The sequence below is a fragment of the Colius striatus genome, chromosome 11, assembly GCF_028858725.1.
Source record: "Colius striatus isolate bColStr4 chromosome 11, bColStr4.1.hap1, whole genome shotgun sequence".
Taxonomy (NCBI): domain Eukaryota; kingdom Metazoa; phylum Chordata; class Aves; order Coliiformes; family Coliidae; genus Colius; species Colius striatus.
Genome location: NC_084769.1, coordinates 5,193,389 through 5,208,037, shown reverse-complemented (window position 1 = coordinate 5,208,037; position 14,649 = coordinate 5,193,389). Strand labels below are relative to the sequence as shown.

General features: G+C 38.7%; 1 protein-coding gene across 1 annotated transcript in view; it reads left to right on the top strand.

Moving 5' to 3' along the window:
- The first annotated feature begins 566 nt into the window (after positions 1-566).
- The window catches only part of KYNU (kynureninase), a 59,504-nt gene continuing 45,421 nt past the window's right edge, over positions 567-14,649 (top strand). The window contains exons 1-3 of the mRNA XM_062004968.1: positions 567-602; positions 5,172-5,361; positions 11,056-11,176. Of these exons, the coding sequence (XP_061860952.1) occupies positions 5,193-5,361; positions 11,056-11,176 (290 nt within the window). The 5' untranslated portion in view covers positions 567-602; positions 5,172-5,192. The remainder of the gene's footprint in view (positions 603-5,171; positions 5,362-11,055; positions 11,177-14,649) is intronic.

Here is a 14,649-nt window from a genome sequence, read left to right as displayed (position 1 = left end):
TAACTTATTTAATTATACAGTTGTGTTTGCTGCTGTGTGTCTGTTGTTGGGTATGCTTTGAATATTTAGCTTTTTCTTTCTCTGCAGTTCTCTAATTGAAACAAATTCACTGAAGTGGATTTAACCTGAAGTAATCTGGAGTGTGCGTTGCTCTGGGCTGTGCTTTTTTAGGAACTTCCTTCTGCAAAACTGTATGCACAGAAGTGGCTTTGTTCATGTAAAGATGGGAAGGAGAATCAGCCTTTATCTGTCACATCTTTTTGGAGTTTTTCTTGGTTTTTAAAGAAACTTCAATCCACGGTGCTATTGGTGCTTTCAGTGGGTGTATTTTGACAGTGTGGACCTATACTATGAACTTGTGTCCTTATACATGTGCACACCCCCAGTTTTCCTTCCAAAGAGTTCATTTGGACGTTAACCTGAAAATGCCAAAGGTTTGTGGGCTGAGCTGCATTTAGCAACCTGCTAAACAGCTATTGGAGGGCAGAAAATGCAGGACAAGCTGTTTCCACGATAATCTCTTTTTCTCTGAGGATATTGACACAACTCTTTAAGTGTGGATTCATTGTGTGACTGTCAGCAGTGTGCTGGGTAGAAAGACTGTGAGTAACTTGGAATATTTAAGAAGCTGAATGGGGGTGAAGGGATTTCAAAGGTTGGGTTTTTTTTTTAATAAAGACATCAAGATACAGACAGAGGGTAGATCTATAAAAATATTGCAAGTGGATCTAAAAATAGGACAAATTATCGTTCTTATAATTAAGCCTAATGGACCTTCCTGTGGAAGTTTGATAAGATGGCTTTCTAATATTCACATTTTTTTTCCTCTTTAGTCAGTAAATTATGCATAAAGGACAAAACAGAAATAATCATCCAGACATTCATGTCACTTGTGTCTGACTAGTTCTCATACATTGTCTTTTATAGTTATGAAAGGGGAAATGAAGGAGTGGGGCTGATATCTGTGCTGACAAAAGATGTAATAATGACTGTTTTCTTAATTTCAGTTGCATATGCTCTTTTTGAAAATGAAAGATTGCCAACAGTCATTAGTGAGTTCTTTACATTGAATCAGTATGCAATACAGGCAAATTCTGTGGAAGAGTCAAAGGAGCAAAGGAGGAGTAAAAAAAGATGCTGACTTTGTCAACTATATCAAGTAATTAAAAATGTAATAAAGTTTCAAGGAAAGAAAGAAAGAACCTGAATGTTTTGGGGTTTTTTTTGAGTAGGTGGTAGAGACAGGTTATTTCTCTTAAAATATTGATTGTTTTTACTCTTAGTTGTCCAATAACAAAATATCTGGGTAAGGAATCATGTTTGTTGAAGTGGGAATTACATTTTGAAGTGATGAGTCTGAATTAAGTTTCAAGAGGACAGAGAATATAGTTTTTCAGTTAAATCAAGCTTATAGAATGGAACAAAGGTGTGCTGTTTTTATACAAACGTGTTTGCTCTTCATGTAGAAAACAACAAATGACTCATGAATTATTGTAAAATAATGGCATGGGACTCTATTCTGCAGCAATTAGAAAATACAATAATGTCAGTCAGAGGAAAAAAAAGAAAGAAGAAAAGGAAATAACCCAATCTATTCTGTGATTTGCTCTCTGTGATACCTAATTCCCAGTCACAGGACAAAAGTACTTTCTTATTCTGATGTCAGAACTGGATCTCTGGGATTTCATTCCTCAATAGGATTTTGATTGATTTTATTTTAGTAGTTTTATCTTATTTCATAATGTTTGTATTAAATCAGATACTTCTGGGCACTTAATCATTTTTAGCTTCAGATATTCGTATTTAATATTGTATTTGCTGTCAAAATGTAATATAAATAAGGAGCACAATAAACGTAAGTCATTGATCAGATGCAGCAAACTACAGCAATGACAGGGAACCAAAAGCCCCATCCAGGAATCTTTGTAATAGAGAGACCTATTGACTTCAGTGGGTTTTGGTTCAGGCCTCAAATGGAAACAAAACCCATCTATGCTAGCCAGACAGGTCAGTGGGTGACCTGGAATATGACAGCTATTAATCCACTGTAATAACTGTGTGTCCTTACTGAAAAATGGTGAGTAGTAAGATGAATGGTAGGGTGCTGTGCTGTGTTCACGTGGTGTAAAGCCGGGAATCTACAGTCCAGATAAAAGGGATCTGTTGTATAAAACCAAAGTGTCCTTCAAGCATCCTTATCATCCATTTCCTGATCACAAATTATGGGAGAATTAACTGATGTTGTCAGTGTGGGCCCCAAAGGATAAATACTGGAGGCTCACAAACCTTCTTCGTAGGCTGTATCCAGGAAAGGACATAGGTGATGGCAATATTGGTGCTTCACGGTCCCTCTCCTAAGGACTGGGGAGCATCAAATATCCCTAACTCAAATGAGTTATCTGCTTAGGCAAATTAAAAGGCTTCTTCCCTTCCTTCAGAAGCAATGCCCCTGAGGAGCAAAAAAGATCCAAAAATTAACTTAATCAGGAAGGAGATCGACTGTGTAGAATAGACTACAAAGACTACCCTGTAGTCCTTTTATCTGGAAACAGACAAGGAGACCTGGTTTCCAGCCCCTCATCCAAGGATTGTTTCAGCAATTTGCATTAAATGCTCATTATTAAAAAAATGAGGACTACGTCTTGCCTATGTGAGTATGTGTTGGACATGCTTTGGTGATGCTGATGGGATCAGGATGCCCATGCTAGTGTTGTAAATCAAAGAAGCCTTTGGAAAGAAAAAGTAGTTTTACTTTCCAAGCACTGATCACAGAATTGCTTGAAAAAAAGCCCATGGCTTCTCAAAAATTGTAATTAGGAGAAGTGAAACTTAACTTACAGTGTTTTAGTTTATAATGAAGGTGCCTGCATTAGTGATAGCCATGGCATCTGTGAACCTGGCTTTCTTTTCTAGATGTTTCACAACATCTATTGGAGGAAATCAAGATCTCTAAGCCACTGATGACTGCCAGATGACATCCAGAAGGTTAAGGCCCTTCTGACCTGCAGAAGAGCAGACATGTTCTTATCAATAACAGCATGGGAGCTAGCAGAGGAAAGGTTTTGGGTCTGCTGTTCAGCTGTGGAGGCTGATGTTCCCTTGGGAATAGGGAGCCTGGTCATATATCCTGCAAGGTTTTCAGTGGAGTGGGAACTCTTTGGGAAGTGGCTGATGTTGAGTGTATTGATTCCAGCCAGCTCAGCCACTTGAGCATCACACACAACATCTTGTCTAGATATAGCCCTCTACTTTCTATAAGATTTGAAAGTCATTCTGAGAACAAAGGCCTTCAAATCTTTTTTTTTCATCCATTTTTGTCATTGTGTTTCCCTTTTTGCCAGCTACAGGATAATCAGCATGAATGAGTGGCAATGATAAATTTGGTGACAGTGAGGAGGTGTGAACCACCTGTCTGGAGACAGCACAAAAATATCTCCAATGGGTCCCCAGAGAGGGTGAACATTAGCTAAATGATAACTGCTGTCTTAAACAGCTCTACTGGTTTTTGAGCCTTGTTTTTTAAATTCTATGTGCTGGTGGGAGAAGAAAAAATGTTACTGTGCAAGATATCAAATCTGGAGGGGAAAAAGAAAATGTTCTCATCATAAACTAAATGATAGCAAATTAAACCAGGTAACTAGCATCATGCTGGCCATTTGGCTAGATATAAACAGATTTGGATTAATTGGCACTAATGAGGCTGTGCTGTTTAGGGGTTTATATTTAAGTACCAACTGTTGTCCTTCCCATATGTCTCAACAAAGCTCTTCTAGATGATGTTCAGGGTTTGGCATAAACCTTTGATAAAGACATTAATCTGCATTTCTGTATTTGTAGTGAAAAGAATAAAGACAAGTATGTTGTAAGAGATTTAATTTTTCTTAAAAAATAATCTATATCTTGGAATATACCATCATGCTGACTCTCAGAACCCTTCCTCCAGAAAAACTCAGGCTGGGTTAAGTGACAATGAATGTAATGCTCAGCTGGCTACAACCCAGATAGTCATCTGTTCTATCCACTACTTGTTTCTGGATAACTATCTGTAGTACACTATTGCTTTTAAGAAAGGAGAGTTGATACTTATGGAAGATATATACTTAAACCCTTTCCTTTGTCAGAGAGAAAAAGCTGGTGGCTATGCTGTATATTATATGCTAATCTCTCCTATTTCAGTCTATTTGGTAAAGTTTTCTGTTGCACAAAAACTCTTGAGGATGTTAATAAGACAAAGAATATTGTGTGGTCTGACTAAACAGTTCCCTTAACCGGGGAAACAATCAAGCACCTCAATGAGCCACTTGTCTGCCCTCTGCGACAGAACACAGCAGGCAGCACCAGCGAAGTTTTGCCCTAAAGTACAGAGTACTTGTCATAAATTTTCCAATTTACATTTGCCAATAGATCTCTGAAGTCAAATGCACAAATGCTATCTTGAACACAATGATGTGTCTGAGCAGTACAGCTGCAGAACTATTTTTCTTATCAAGACCAACAGGCTTGTAAATTTTGCAGTTACCGTTTAGAATATTCTGTTAGAAACTGTGCTCTGTCATGTTTTCAGCCCAACTTGGGCTGAGTTATTTGGTGTACCTAGAAAGAAATATTAATTCAAGGTCCTGGTCTTGAAAGCTACATTTCTAGCAGTGCCTTGGTCTGCCATCTGCATCCTGCTTGCTCTGTCCTTGTATATGAATGTGACTGTACATAAACACTGCCTCCTATTTTTAAGGCAGAAAAGTAGACTGAACATTGAACAGCCTGAAAAAAAAGAAACTTCAGTGTAGCTGTAGATCTATTTTTGGGAGCACAGACTGTAGAAACAATAATGCTGTCTCTGGCTTCAAGGTCTCAAAATTGTGAATGATACGTCAGCCTTTGTTGCGGCTGACAATCTGGTTGGAGCACTTAGAAGCTGTTGATACAGCTTGAAAAGGGAGGAGTATCATATCTATGGAGGGGAAAAAAAAGCCTTTGGGTGTTACTGCAATATGTTGCCTTGGAAATATTTGAATTGATCAGGTTTACCAGTCTATTAAAATACTTCACTTTTTAAAAGCTGTAAATCAAGTAAGTTTGGGTCTTGAATGATGCAGCTTTAGCAGCTGCTTATCAACCACTGGAGAATATGCATACTGTAGAAGCTAAACTGTGTCATTTTTCATTTTAAGGTGAAATTGAATGACCTGAAAATGGATCCATCTTCTCCTGTGTTACCAGCAACCATTTTAGAGCAAACTGCCCTGCGGCTAGGATGCAATCCTGCAGATGAGAAACTTGCTTTTCACTTAGATGAAGAAGATGAGTTAAAGCACCTTCGTGAATGTTTCTATATCCCAAAAGTCAAAGATCTGCCTCCAAGTGAGAAATATAATTATGGGGGGTGGGAGGAGAGCGGGGAGGGGGAAGGGGTTTCATGCCTTCTGCATGTGTTTCTCATATCTTTGGAAATCATTGTCACTTATGAGATAATTGAGCAATTGCAGTCATATCTGAGTACAGTATGTTCCTGGTGTTGCTAAATCAATCCATCAACTTATTCTAGCACCAAAAGCTTTATGCTCTCATTCTCATCCTGAATAAAATGTGAGGATACAGTACTTACATGGTGCTTATGCTGTCAGTCAGCTGCTTTGAACAATACAGTGACTGATTGAAAATTATAGGCAGAAGCATTTCTATCCAATGGTTTGAAACGACAGAGTTGCTTGCAATAGTTCAGAGCAGTTGCTTCCTTGGTATAATGTAGTTTGATATTATCTATCTAGTTACAATTATTTTTAGTTAATGAAAGAAATGGTACATATATGAATGTTTATGTCTTACTGCTGGTAGTAAAGATTATTTTCTTCCTGAGGCTGGATGGAAGGCTGTGCCTTAGAACAAATAACTGATCTGAGTAAATAATTCATAATGAAACATTTTCTTTGAAGATCTTTCCCACTTTTCTCATGAATTGGCTACAAGTAAGTAATTGCAACGTGGCTCCAACATAGCCATGCAAAATGATTCTCCAAGTTTTTCTGCATCATTCCTTGGATGTAGGATGTTTTGAGCCTATGGACTGCTTGGACATGGAGGGGACCTGGTGTGCAGGAGGGCTGGCAAACTGAGAGGGAAGCATTTGCTTTGGATTAACATTCCTAGCCCAATGAATATACAAAACATTTCCTTGGTTTTTTTATATCCATATATAATCTGTGTCTGGACAAAATTATGTGCAGAAACCTGGTGGGAGCATCTACCTATGGAGACATCATGATCCTGGCCTCTTCTTCTCAAATCCTATCTGGTTTTATTTTCAGCTCACATGTCAGATACAAAGGGAACAAAAGCTGGACATGCTCTGCAGGCCCTAGTCATAGCACACAACAGGCTAAAGAAATTGCATATTATTTCCTTAGTCACAGTCACTCCCCTCCTCTTCTGCTTTGACAGAAAGCGTAGAATAATAGAGTGATAAAGATTGGAAGGGATGTTTAGAGATCATCCGGTCCAACCCCCCTGCAGAAGCAGATTCCACCTAGATCAGGTCACACAGGAACATGTCCAGGTGCATTTGAAGACCTCCTGAGAAGGAGTCTCCTCACCCTCCCTAGGCAGCCTGTGCAAGGGCTCCCTCACCTCAGCAGTGAAGCAGTTTTTTCTTATGTCTAGATGGAGCTTTTTGTGTTCCAGCTTCATCCCATCACCCCTATTGTCACTTGAGACAATAGAAAAAAAGTGTTGTCCCAATCTCCTGACATTCACCATTTAGATATTTGGGAATATTAATGAGATCCCCCTGCAATCTGCTCTTATCTAGGCTAAACAACCCCAGTTCCCACAGCCCTTCCTCATAGGGAAGATGCTCCATCTATTTAAAATTAACGGGAAAAAAAATCAGAAATGTATTGCAAAATACTTTCATTTTCTAATAAATAGTCAATATAGACAGAATTTTCTGCTGGTTTTTTTCCCTGAAAAATGGGAAATTACCAGTATGTTCAGCAAATTATGTCCAGTAAGGATCTGTGAGAGAGAATGGTATAAATTGTCTGAATTCCTGGACATATTTTGAAATTCCCTTTGTTTTCAGTATCTTCCTGCAAGCAATGATGATGTTGGGAATGCAGTCTGCTCCTATCTTTAGGATATGGGGATGATAAGTCTTAGTTCCTTATGTACAGATGGTATTGATTTATCGTTCCCCACATTTAAATTCTTGAGTTTTGCTATTTGTACTATTCAGAGCAGAACTGGACACTTCACAGATATTTGCTTCCTCCACATAGAGGAGGTGTTCTCAGCCTGTCTGCCAAGAAGTAATATTTTTGAGTGTTTTTCCCCCTGATCATTTAAGAGGGTTTCCTAAATCCCACCTGTTTGTTTGGGTATGACTACTCTGTACTCAGAGCCACTTCAACTGCCACTGTGCTGCTGCAAAATTTATCTGTAAAGCTGAAGGCAGCTCATGTGGCCATTGTGTTTCTGCCCTTCATCTGGCTGTGCTATTGAAATCCAGCTCAAGTAGGGCATCTGAACTGCAGCTTGTCATCAACTGCAGCACATTAAATGTCTCTCAAGAATATGAAAGGTCACTTTTCAGTGTAGTGTGGCAACAGATTAAAGAATCTTCTGAGAAGTACAGAGAGCTTTTAATGCCCCTGTGACAGGTTTCATTGCCTCCTGTTCAACCTCCATTACTGTTTGTTTTTCAATTACCATAGTGTTTAGACCCAAAGACTGCTAAGGTGAGGGTTTTTTTCCACCATTACTATAATATGCAGTCCTGAGACTGTGACTGTGTATGTTTTAGTGAAGATAAGCAGCCTACAAAGTAGTACTGGTTGAAGAGCACAGAGAACCCATCATTCCCATGTTTCCAAATTGAAGGGTTTTTTCCTCCTCTTTTTTTCCCCCCTTGTCTCTCTTTTCCATGCTTAGCTGTCACCAGGAACAGCATCCTCGCTGAAAAACAGCAGGGGTGTAAATACATATATATTTACATTGTGTGTCTATACCATGGAGACAGATCTTCTGTGACATTTATCTAAGCACAGGAGCGGATCCTAGATAACATGCTTCTGAAGATAAATGTCATTATAGATATTAGCCATCAAATATTCTTTATGTATTTACATAAAGCATTACAATGAGGTTTTAAAATGATGCCTTAGAAGAAGCAGATGAGAATATCCATAGGAGGCAACTGTAAGATGACGTACACAGAAATATTTAGAAAGTCATTATAATAGTTTAATTTAGTTATCAACTTATAAGCTGTCATGGCTGTTTATTTGTGAGATCAATCAAGTGGAAACCACTAGCAGACTTAACTCCCTGGCAAATCTTTGGGATTTTATTTGTAAGTGTGAGGCTCAGGTGAGCAAATAAGAAAAGATGACAGCAGAAGATTTAGAGCAGTGTTTGGATCTCCTTTGCTCTTCGAAGTCAACAGTCTGTTTAAAGCTTTTTTATGCATTGAGGGGAGGAGGTAGGAATGACTGGTTTGCAGATGGCAGTCAGGCACCAAATCATTGATCTGATTAAGGCTGTGGCTTGTGGTTTGTCATCTTGTTAAAAGAATAGAATATCATTTGGATTTCTTGGGAATAAAAAGATGTCCCAGAATGAAAGTGTTGAGCTATATTTCCCTGAAGAGATGGTTAAAGGTAGTGGTTATTCAAATAAATCTGCCTCTTTGTTTGGAGGGCTTGTCAGGGGGTATAGGAAGGTGTGAAAGAGGTGATCTTTTATCCTTCAACAAGGGATAGGACTTAGATCTGTGTAAGCAGATTTAGTCCTTCCTTTCTGGGTAATAAAGACATTGTATCTTCCCCTTTTATTTGGACTGAATGTTTCTAAAAAACAAATTTGCTGCTTCTTTGAGGTTTAGAAGGTGTAAAACTACATCTTTAATGTAGACAAATGAGTATCTTTGGTTTGCAAAATACCATACATTATTAGATCTGACCAGTTGGCATGAATCTGAGTGGGTGTGAGAATAATTTACAATATACCTAATTAATCTGGATGTAAATCATTGTTCATGTCTTTTATGTTTTTTGTACTCAGGCTACTCTAAGGGCACATTTCAATCAACATCTCTCATTTGTTTTGAACCAACCTTTATTTCATCAATTGTGCTTATTTCTTATTTGAATATTTCAATATGTTACATGTCAGGCGTAACTCCTCCAGAAATAAACAGGGACAATAGTGTGAGAAAGAAGGGGAACTTGGGGAAAGACGAGTGTCTGAAGAAAACAAAGGCATTACTGCAAAGAATATCGCAGTGGGAGTGGAAACGTCGGAGCACAACAGCGTGTTGGTCAGAAGAAGTTGTGAAATGATAAAGATTCAGCAAAAACCAAGCTTAGTTTGGAAAGCAGCAATGGTTCGAAATGAGTCTTTTAATGATGTCAGAGAAAGAGAGGAGGAAAAGGCTTTTTGTGAAGAGAGAACGGTCCAATACAGAGTTGGTGACACGTCAAAAAAAAGTATATCCAAAGTAACAGATGTAAAAGTAGGAAGATACATTTAGTTGAAGTTGCAACGTCATTGCTCTTCAACAGTGACCCAAAAGATGTTTATATTTAGAGATGATTGTGGTGTAAGTAAAGCTGACTTGCTTGTAATTCCTTACCTGTTTAAACCCTTGATTGGGATATAAGGAGTATTAGTGAGACTTAAAGCTCCAAATTCTTGAGCAAAGATCCTCCTCTCTATTCCCAATGAGACAGCATTATTGTGTTACATGATAGGAAAAGAACTGTTAATGCAACCAGTTTAGGAGCATGGATAATATTTATGCCTCTCTTTTTTCATTCATATTAGAACAAAGATGAAAAACAGACATAGTATCTCTGAAACAGATTAGGCTGAAATTGCTCTCTGACATGCTTTTTAAAAGCTTCTAAAGCTTTAATTAAGAAATGACCCAAGTTGTCTTTACTTCTGAAAAATGTGCTTCTGGTGAAGTTCAATGAAGTCGGTAGTTGTTAGTGCAAAAGGTAAAAAGAGACCTTTTCCAGGTATCTAATCTATTTTTCTACACCCCTGACATAAAATTTCCACAGATAGAACTGCAGTCTTATCATTCATTTCTAATATGTAACATATTAATGTGTATGATCCTTCTTCTGAGGCACATCGACTGTATTTACCAAGGATTTATGTACTGTTACCTTTTGTGGTGTGGATGGATGCAAATTACTGCTTCTAGTAGGTCACCATCACTTGTCCCTCCAAAAATCTCTAACATGAGAAATAATAGAAGAAGGCAATGTTTGGATTGATAGATGATGACACAGGGTAATTAGATTGTTCAAGAACCCCACTAGAGCTATTATTTATAAATTTCTACTGCCTTGCTTTTCTCTTAATCATTGAAAGGATTTGTCAACATAGATTTCCTCCTCAGATGATGATGATGATGATGACATGAAGTGCAGCTCACAATATATGCTGACAAGACAAGAAGTTTTGAGACTGCCTTAAAATATTCTGTGCAATGACTGCTTTCTTCTAAATATTAATTTAATCATGCAGGAAGAACTTACATGAAAGACACAGATTTAACTAGTCTTGCCTTCTATTAAATGCACAATTCAAGTCATTTCATCATTCAGAGTAGGAATATATCGATGATGGAAGTGGATAGCCTGGTCAGGAAAATGCTCCCTCTTCATTTAATCATTAGTTATAGATCCAACAAAACCAGTGGCAGTGGCTGCTCCCTACACAGTCACAGAGATCTAGGGATTTAATGCTACCTGAAGTCACATTTGCTTCAGAACTGATATAGACAGAGTCAGTCAAAAGGAGGGTAAGGGGAATAACTGCATGCAAATTCCCTGACTGTCCTCCTTAGGCTGCTTTGCAGGGTCACCTGAGTTGTCTCTTGGGTGGAAGGTCAGTGTGGCACCTCTGTTTATGTATGGGGATGATGACTGTCCCAGGGAGATGGGGAATGAGCAGAGCCCTGGATGGTGGCACACGTGTGTGTAAAATGTTCTGTCCCTCCTGCGCTCACTCCTATGTGTATGTTGCTTTGGTGGTTTCTCTCTGCAGCTGATCTGAGCCTGGTGAATGGAGAGGAGAGCTGTGTATACTTTGCTGGGAATTCTCTTGGACTCCAGCCAAGAAAAGTTAAAACTTACTTGGATGAAGAGTTGGACAAATGGGCTCGAACGTGAGTACACCGCGGGGTATGAGAAATTAGCTAAACTGCCCTTCAGATGAGCCCTTAATTTCAGAATATGCCTTGGAAATGCTTGAATAGAAGCACAGTGTGTTAAAACCATTACAATCCAGGGGTAAAACATGTCCAATGTTTCCCTAGCACTGTTTGTATCTCCTTTAAAAGTATGAGCAGTATAAACAGACAAAAAGGATCAGCTGTGATAACCTGTGCTGTACATTGTGGCTCTGTTTAGCTCATCTGGAGGACTAGAATGGTAAAACCGTCTCCATTCAATTGCTCTGTATGTTTATACACAGGACACACAAACTCATTTGGTTACTGCTGCTTGCTTCTGAACATGATTAGGTTTCAGGCTTTGTGATTTTTCTAATTAGTATTCTTAACTGTGTGTGATTCACCCTGCAGGCCTTGTAATGGGCAGTTCCCCTCGAAATAGCACTGAGCACAGGTGGTGTTGGCAGGATTGAACCAGGTCTCTGTCTGATAAGTTCATCTTATTTATAAAGCAGCATTCCTATCTTCTCAGGAGCATCTCAGTGAGGAGCTGTGGGTGGATTGCGGTGAACTCTGCTGAACGGAGTTCATGTAGAAGAGACAGGAGGACAAAAGAGGGACATGTTTCAGCACTGCAGAAAAAGGAGCATTGTCATCATAACAGATGGTAAACTTTTAGATATATAGGGAGAAGAAAAATATTTTTATATTATATTTTGTTTCCATGGAGAGTGTGTGTTTTGAGATGTCCAGCACCTGACTGTGCAGCTGAAGCAGGAAGGAGTAAGGAAAAAGATAAATAAAAACTGAGGAGCTGAAGGTGGACAGGGAAAATAACACCTAGATGAGCAAGTGAGCTAGGAGAGAGATGAGTGCTTTTATAGAGTGTGGAATGTAAATGGAACAGATGTGATTTCATGGTGAGAGAGCAGAGGAAATATGGGGAGGCAGAAGAGGAAAAATTCTGTTAACTAGGCAGCCTTGTTTCAGTAGAAATGGTCTAGATGGAGGCATCACAAGGCAAAGGTGAGAGCTCTGTATCTGCTCTTTCACTTGTTAATATATGAATGTTGTGAGTCAATAAAAATGCTTTACTGTTTCCTACTTATTTGCCATATTCTATACGTGCAAAGAAGGTTGAGAATGAATGAGTGAAGGAAGGGACCTGTTCCTCCTGGTTACTCATTCAGCACAGCACTGCAGTTTCTGTAGTTATTAAAGTGCAACCCTGTCCATTTCTCTATGATTATCTTACTTTATCAGAGAAATGGCTGAACTCTTTCAAAAGGTAAAAGTCAGATGGCACTCTTATCTGTTAGTGATAAGTAACAGGTTAGTACCTTCACTGTACCTTTTCACTGGTTCACTTCCATTCTTATGTTTGCCTTTGCTACAGTGAAAGGTGTGTTTTGGTTTTGTTTTTTGTTTTTTTTTTCTCAATGATTTAAAAAATCTAAAAGAAAAGAGTAAGCAGCATGCTTCTCTGAGAGATCTAAAGTGCATTCAGTGACTGTATCTAAGGGGGAAATATAGCTAAACGTTGATTTCAAAACATAGGAAGACAAGGAGAAAATCTAGAAAGGCTGTTTGCCAAAAATGTAGCTTGTCTCCAAACAGTTTACCCAGAATAAATCAGAAAGGCTTCTTTTGGGTGTTGGGTTTTGTTTTTTATAAATAAAAAAACCCCAATAAACAACAAAACAAATCCAGCTAAACCCAGGAAGATAACTGTAGGTGTACCTAAGGCTATCAAGAGAGTCAGGATAAGGCTATAGAGGAATAGGTGTTTGGAGATTCACAAATGGGTGCAAAAATCCAGTCTAAGGCAATAGTTGTTACCAGCTGCAACCTGCTCAATGACTCATGTGTTGGGTCTGGCTTAGATAAATAAGTAGCAATAATCTGAGAAATAGCATGAAAATTAGGTACATCATTCAAGTCAGCATTGATATAGATTGCACTCCTCTTATAAATTAGTTTATCGCATTTTCTGTTGGTTGTGTCTTGGGATTCATCTCAAACAGCTACTATGCTTGTCTATTTAAGTGGTTTTCAGTGCTTACAGTTAATGGCAAGAGTGAAAAAGATTAGTCAGTATCTATGGTCAAGGGCAGGTAAGATTGTAGCTTTAGCTCTATGTGGTGATGGCAACACGTTAGGGTAAGGCCTGGAGAGAAAGACCTTTCCATGCACTTCTTGTTTTATTTCCTCTTACAGTGTCAGTCCTGTCCTGCCTACCAATGGTGGGTTATAGCTTCCTTCTCTTACATCTGCCTCTCATCCACCTCTTTCTTTCCACATTTTTTAGTCCTCTTCTTATTTTAATGATAATATATAAAGACTACAAATCCAAGCTGCTGACGTTCTTATCACAGATTATAAAAGAACTTTTGAGACTTCTGTTTTGATTTCAGCTAAATCCAAGATTGATTGAATGAGGGGCAAAAAACAATGAAGAGTCCTCTCCTGTGTGATGAGGCTAGAGTAGCCAATAAAGCTTTTTTTTTTTCTTTTTGGAAATCTAAAAGACTAAAGTGACTTAAAGTCACTTCAAGTGACTCATTTGGTTGGAGAAAGGCCAGCAGGTGCTTTGCAGTGTCTTGTTTTCCCTTTCCCCTGCCAGAACTGTGTAAGTAATTAAGGTATTTCGTAGAACCATTATTGCATGTGAACATACTTGCTGCAGTGGGCAATGTCTCATATCTGAGTAACGCATTAAAGTGGAACTGTTAAAACAGAAGGGAGTCTGCTGTAGCCAGTTCTTATGCTCCTGTGAAGGGCTGATAGCGTGACTGCAGAACCTGCTGTAGGGAGGACTTGAGGATTAGAGTTGTTTAGTTGGACAAAATGAAGACTGAAAGGAAAAATGATTGCTCTCTGTGAACGTATCAAGGGGAAAACACAGGAGAAGAAAGGAGCTGCTTAAGTGAAATAACGTGCTGGCACAGTAAATATAAATTAGGAGTTAACAAATTGAGGCTAGAAACTATATATGTGTGTGTGTGTACTTCTGAGCATTGCAGCAGTCTGACAACAGGCTTCTGACATAAATATAATTGACACAAGCCCTTCCAAATCTCTGGAAGGTATATAACACCTACAGTAGCAAAGACTACTTTCAGTGACTCAAAAGGCATCTTTGGTTCTATGTGTAGAACTAATCCTTCAAGATAAACAGCCCTACAAACAGGAGTGCAGCTTGGCAGGGCTCAGTCACGTTCTGCTTGACAGACCCACTTCCACCATTCAGCAGGAGTCAACTCTGCATTGTGCCTTTCAGCAAGTTGTATGTTAGAGCTATAAATGCCTGTTTTAATGCCATGGGTTTTTTTAGATTTGCCTTCAATCTACTGCTCAACACAGGTTTTTTTTTTCTTTGAATGTGTCTTGCTTGGCTGTTTCTTTGCTTGAAACCATGGTCAAACTTAAAAGCCTGTATTGGCTCATTAAATACCTTGCATCATTTT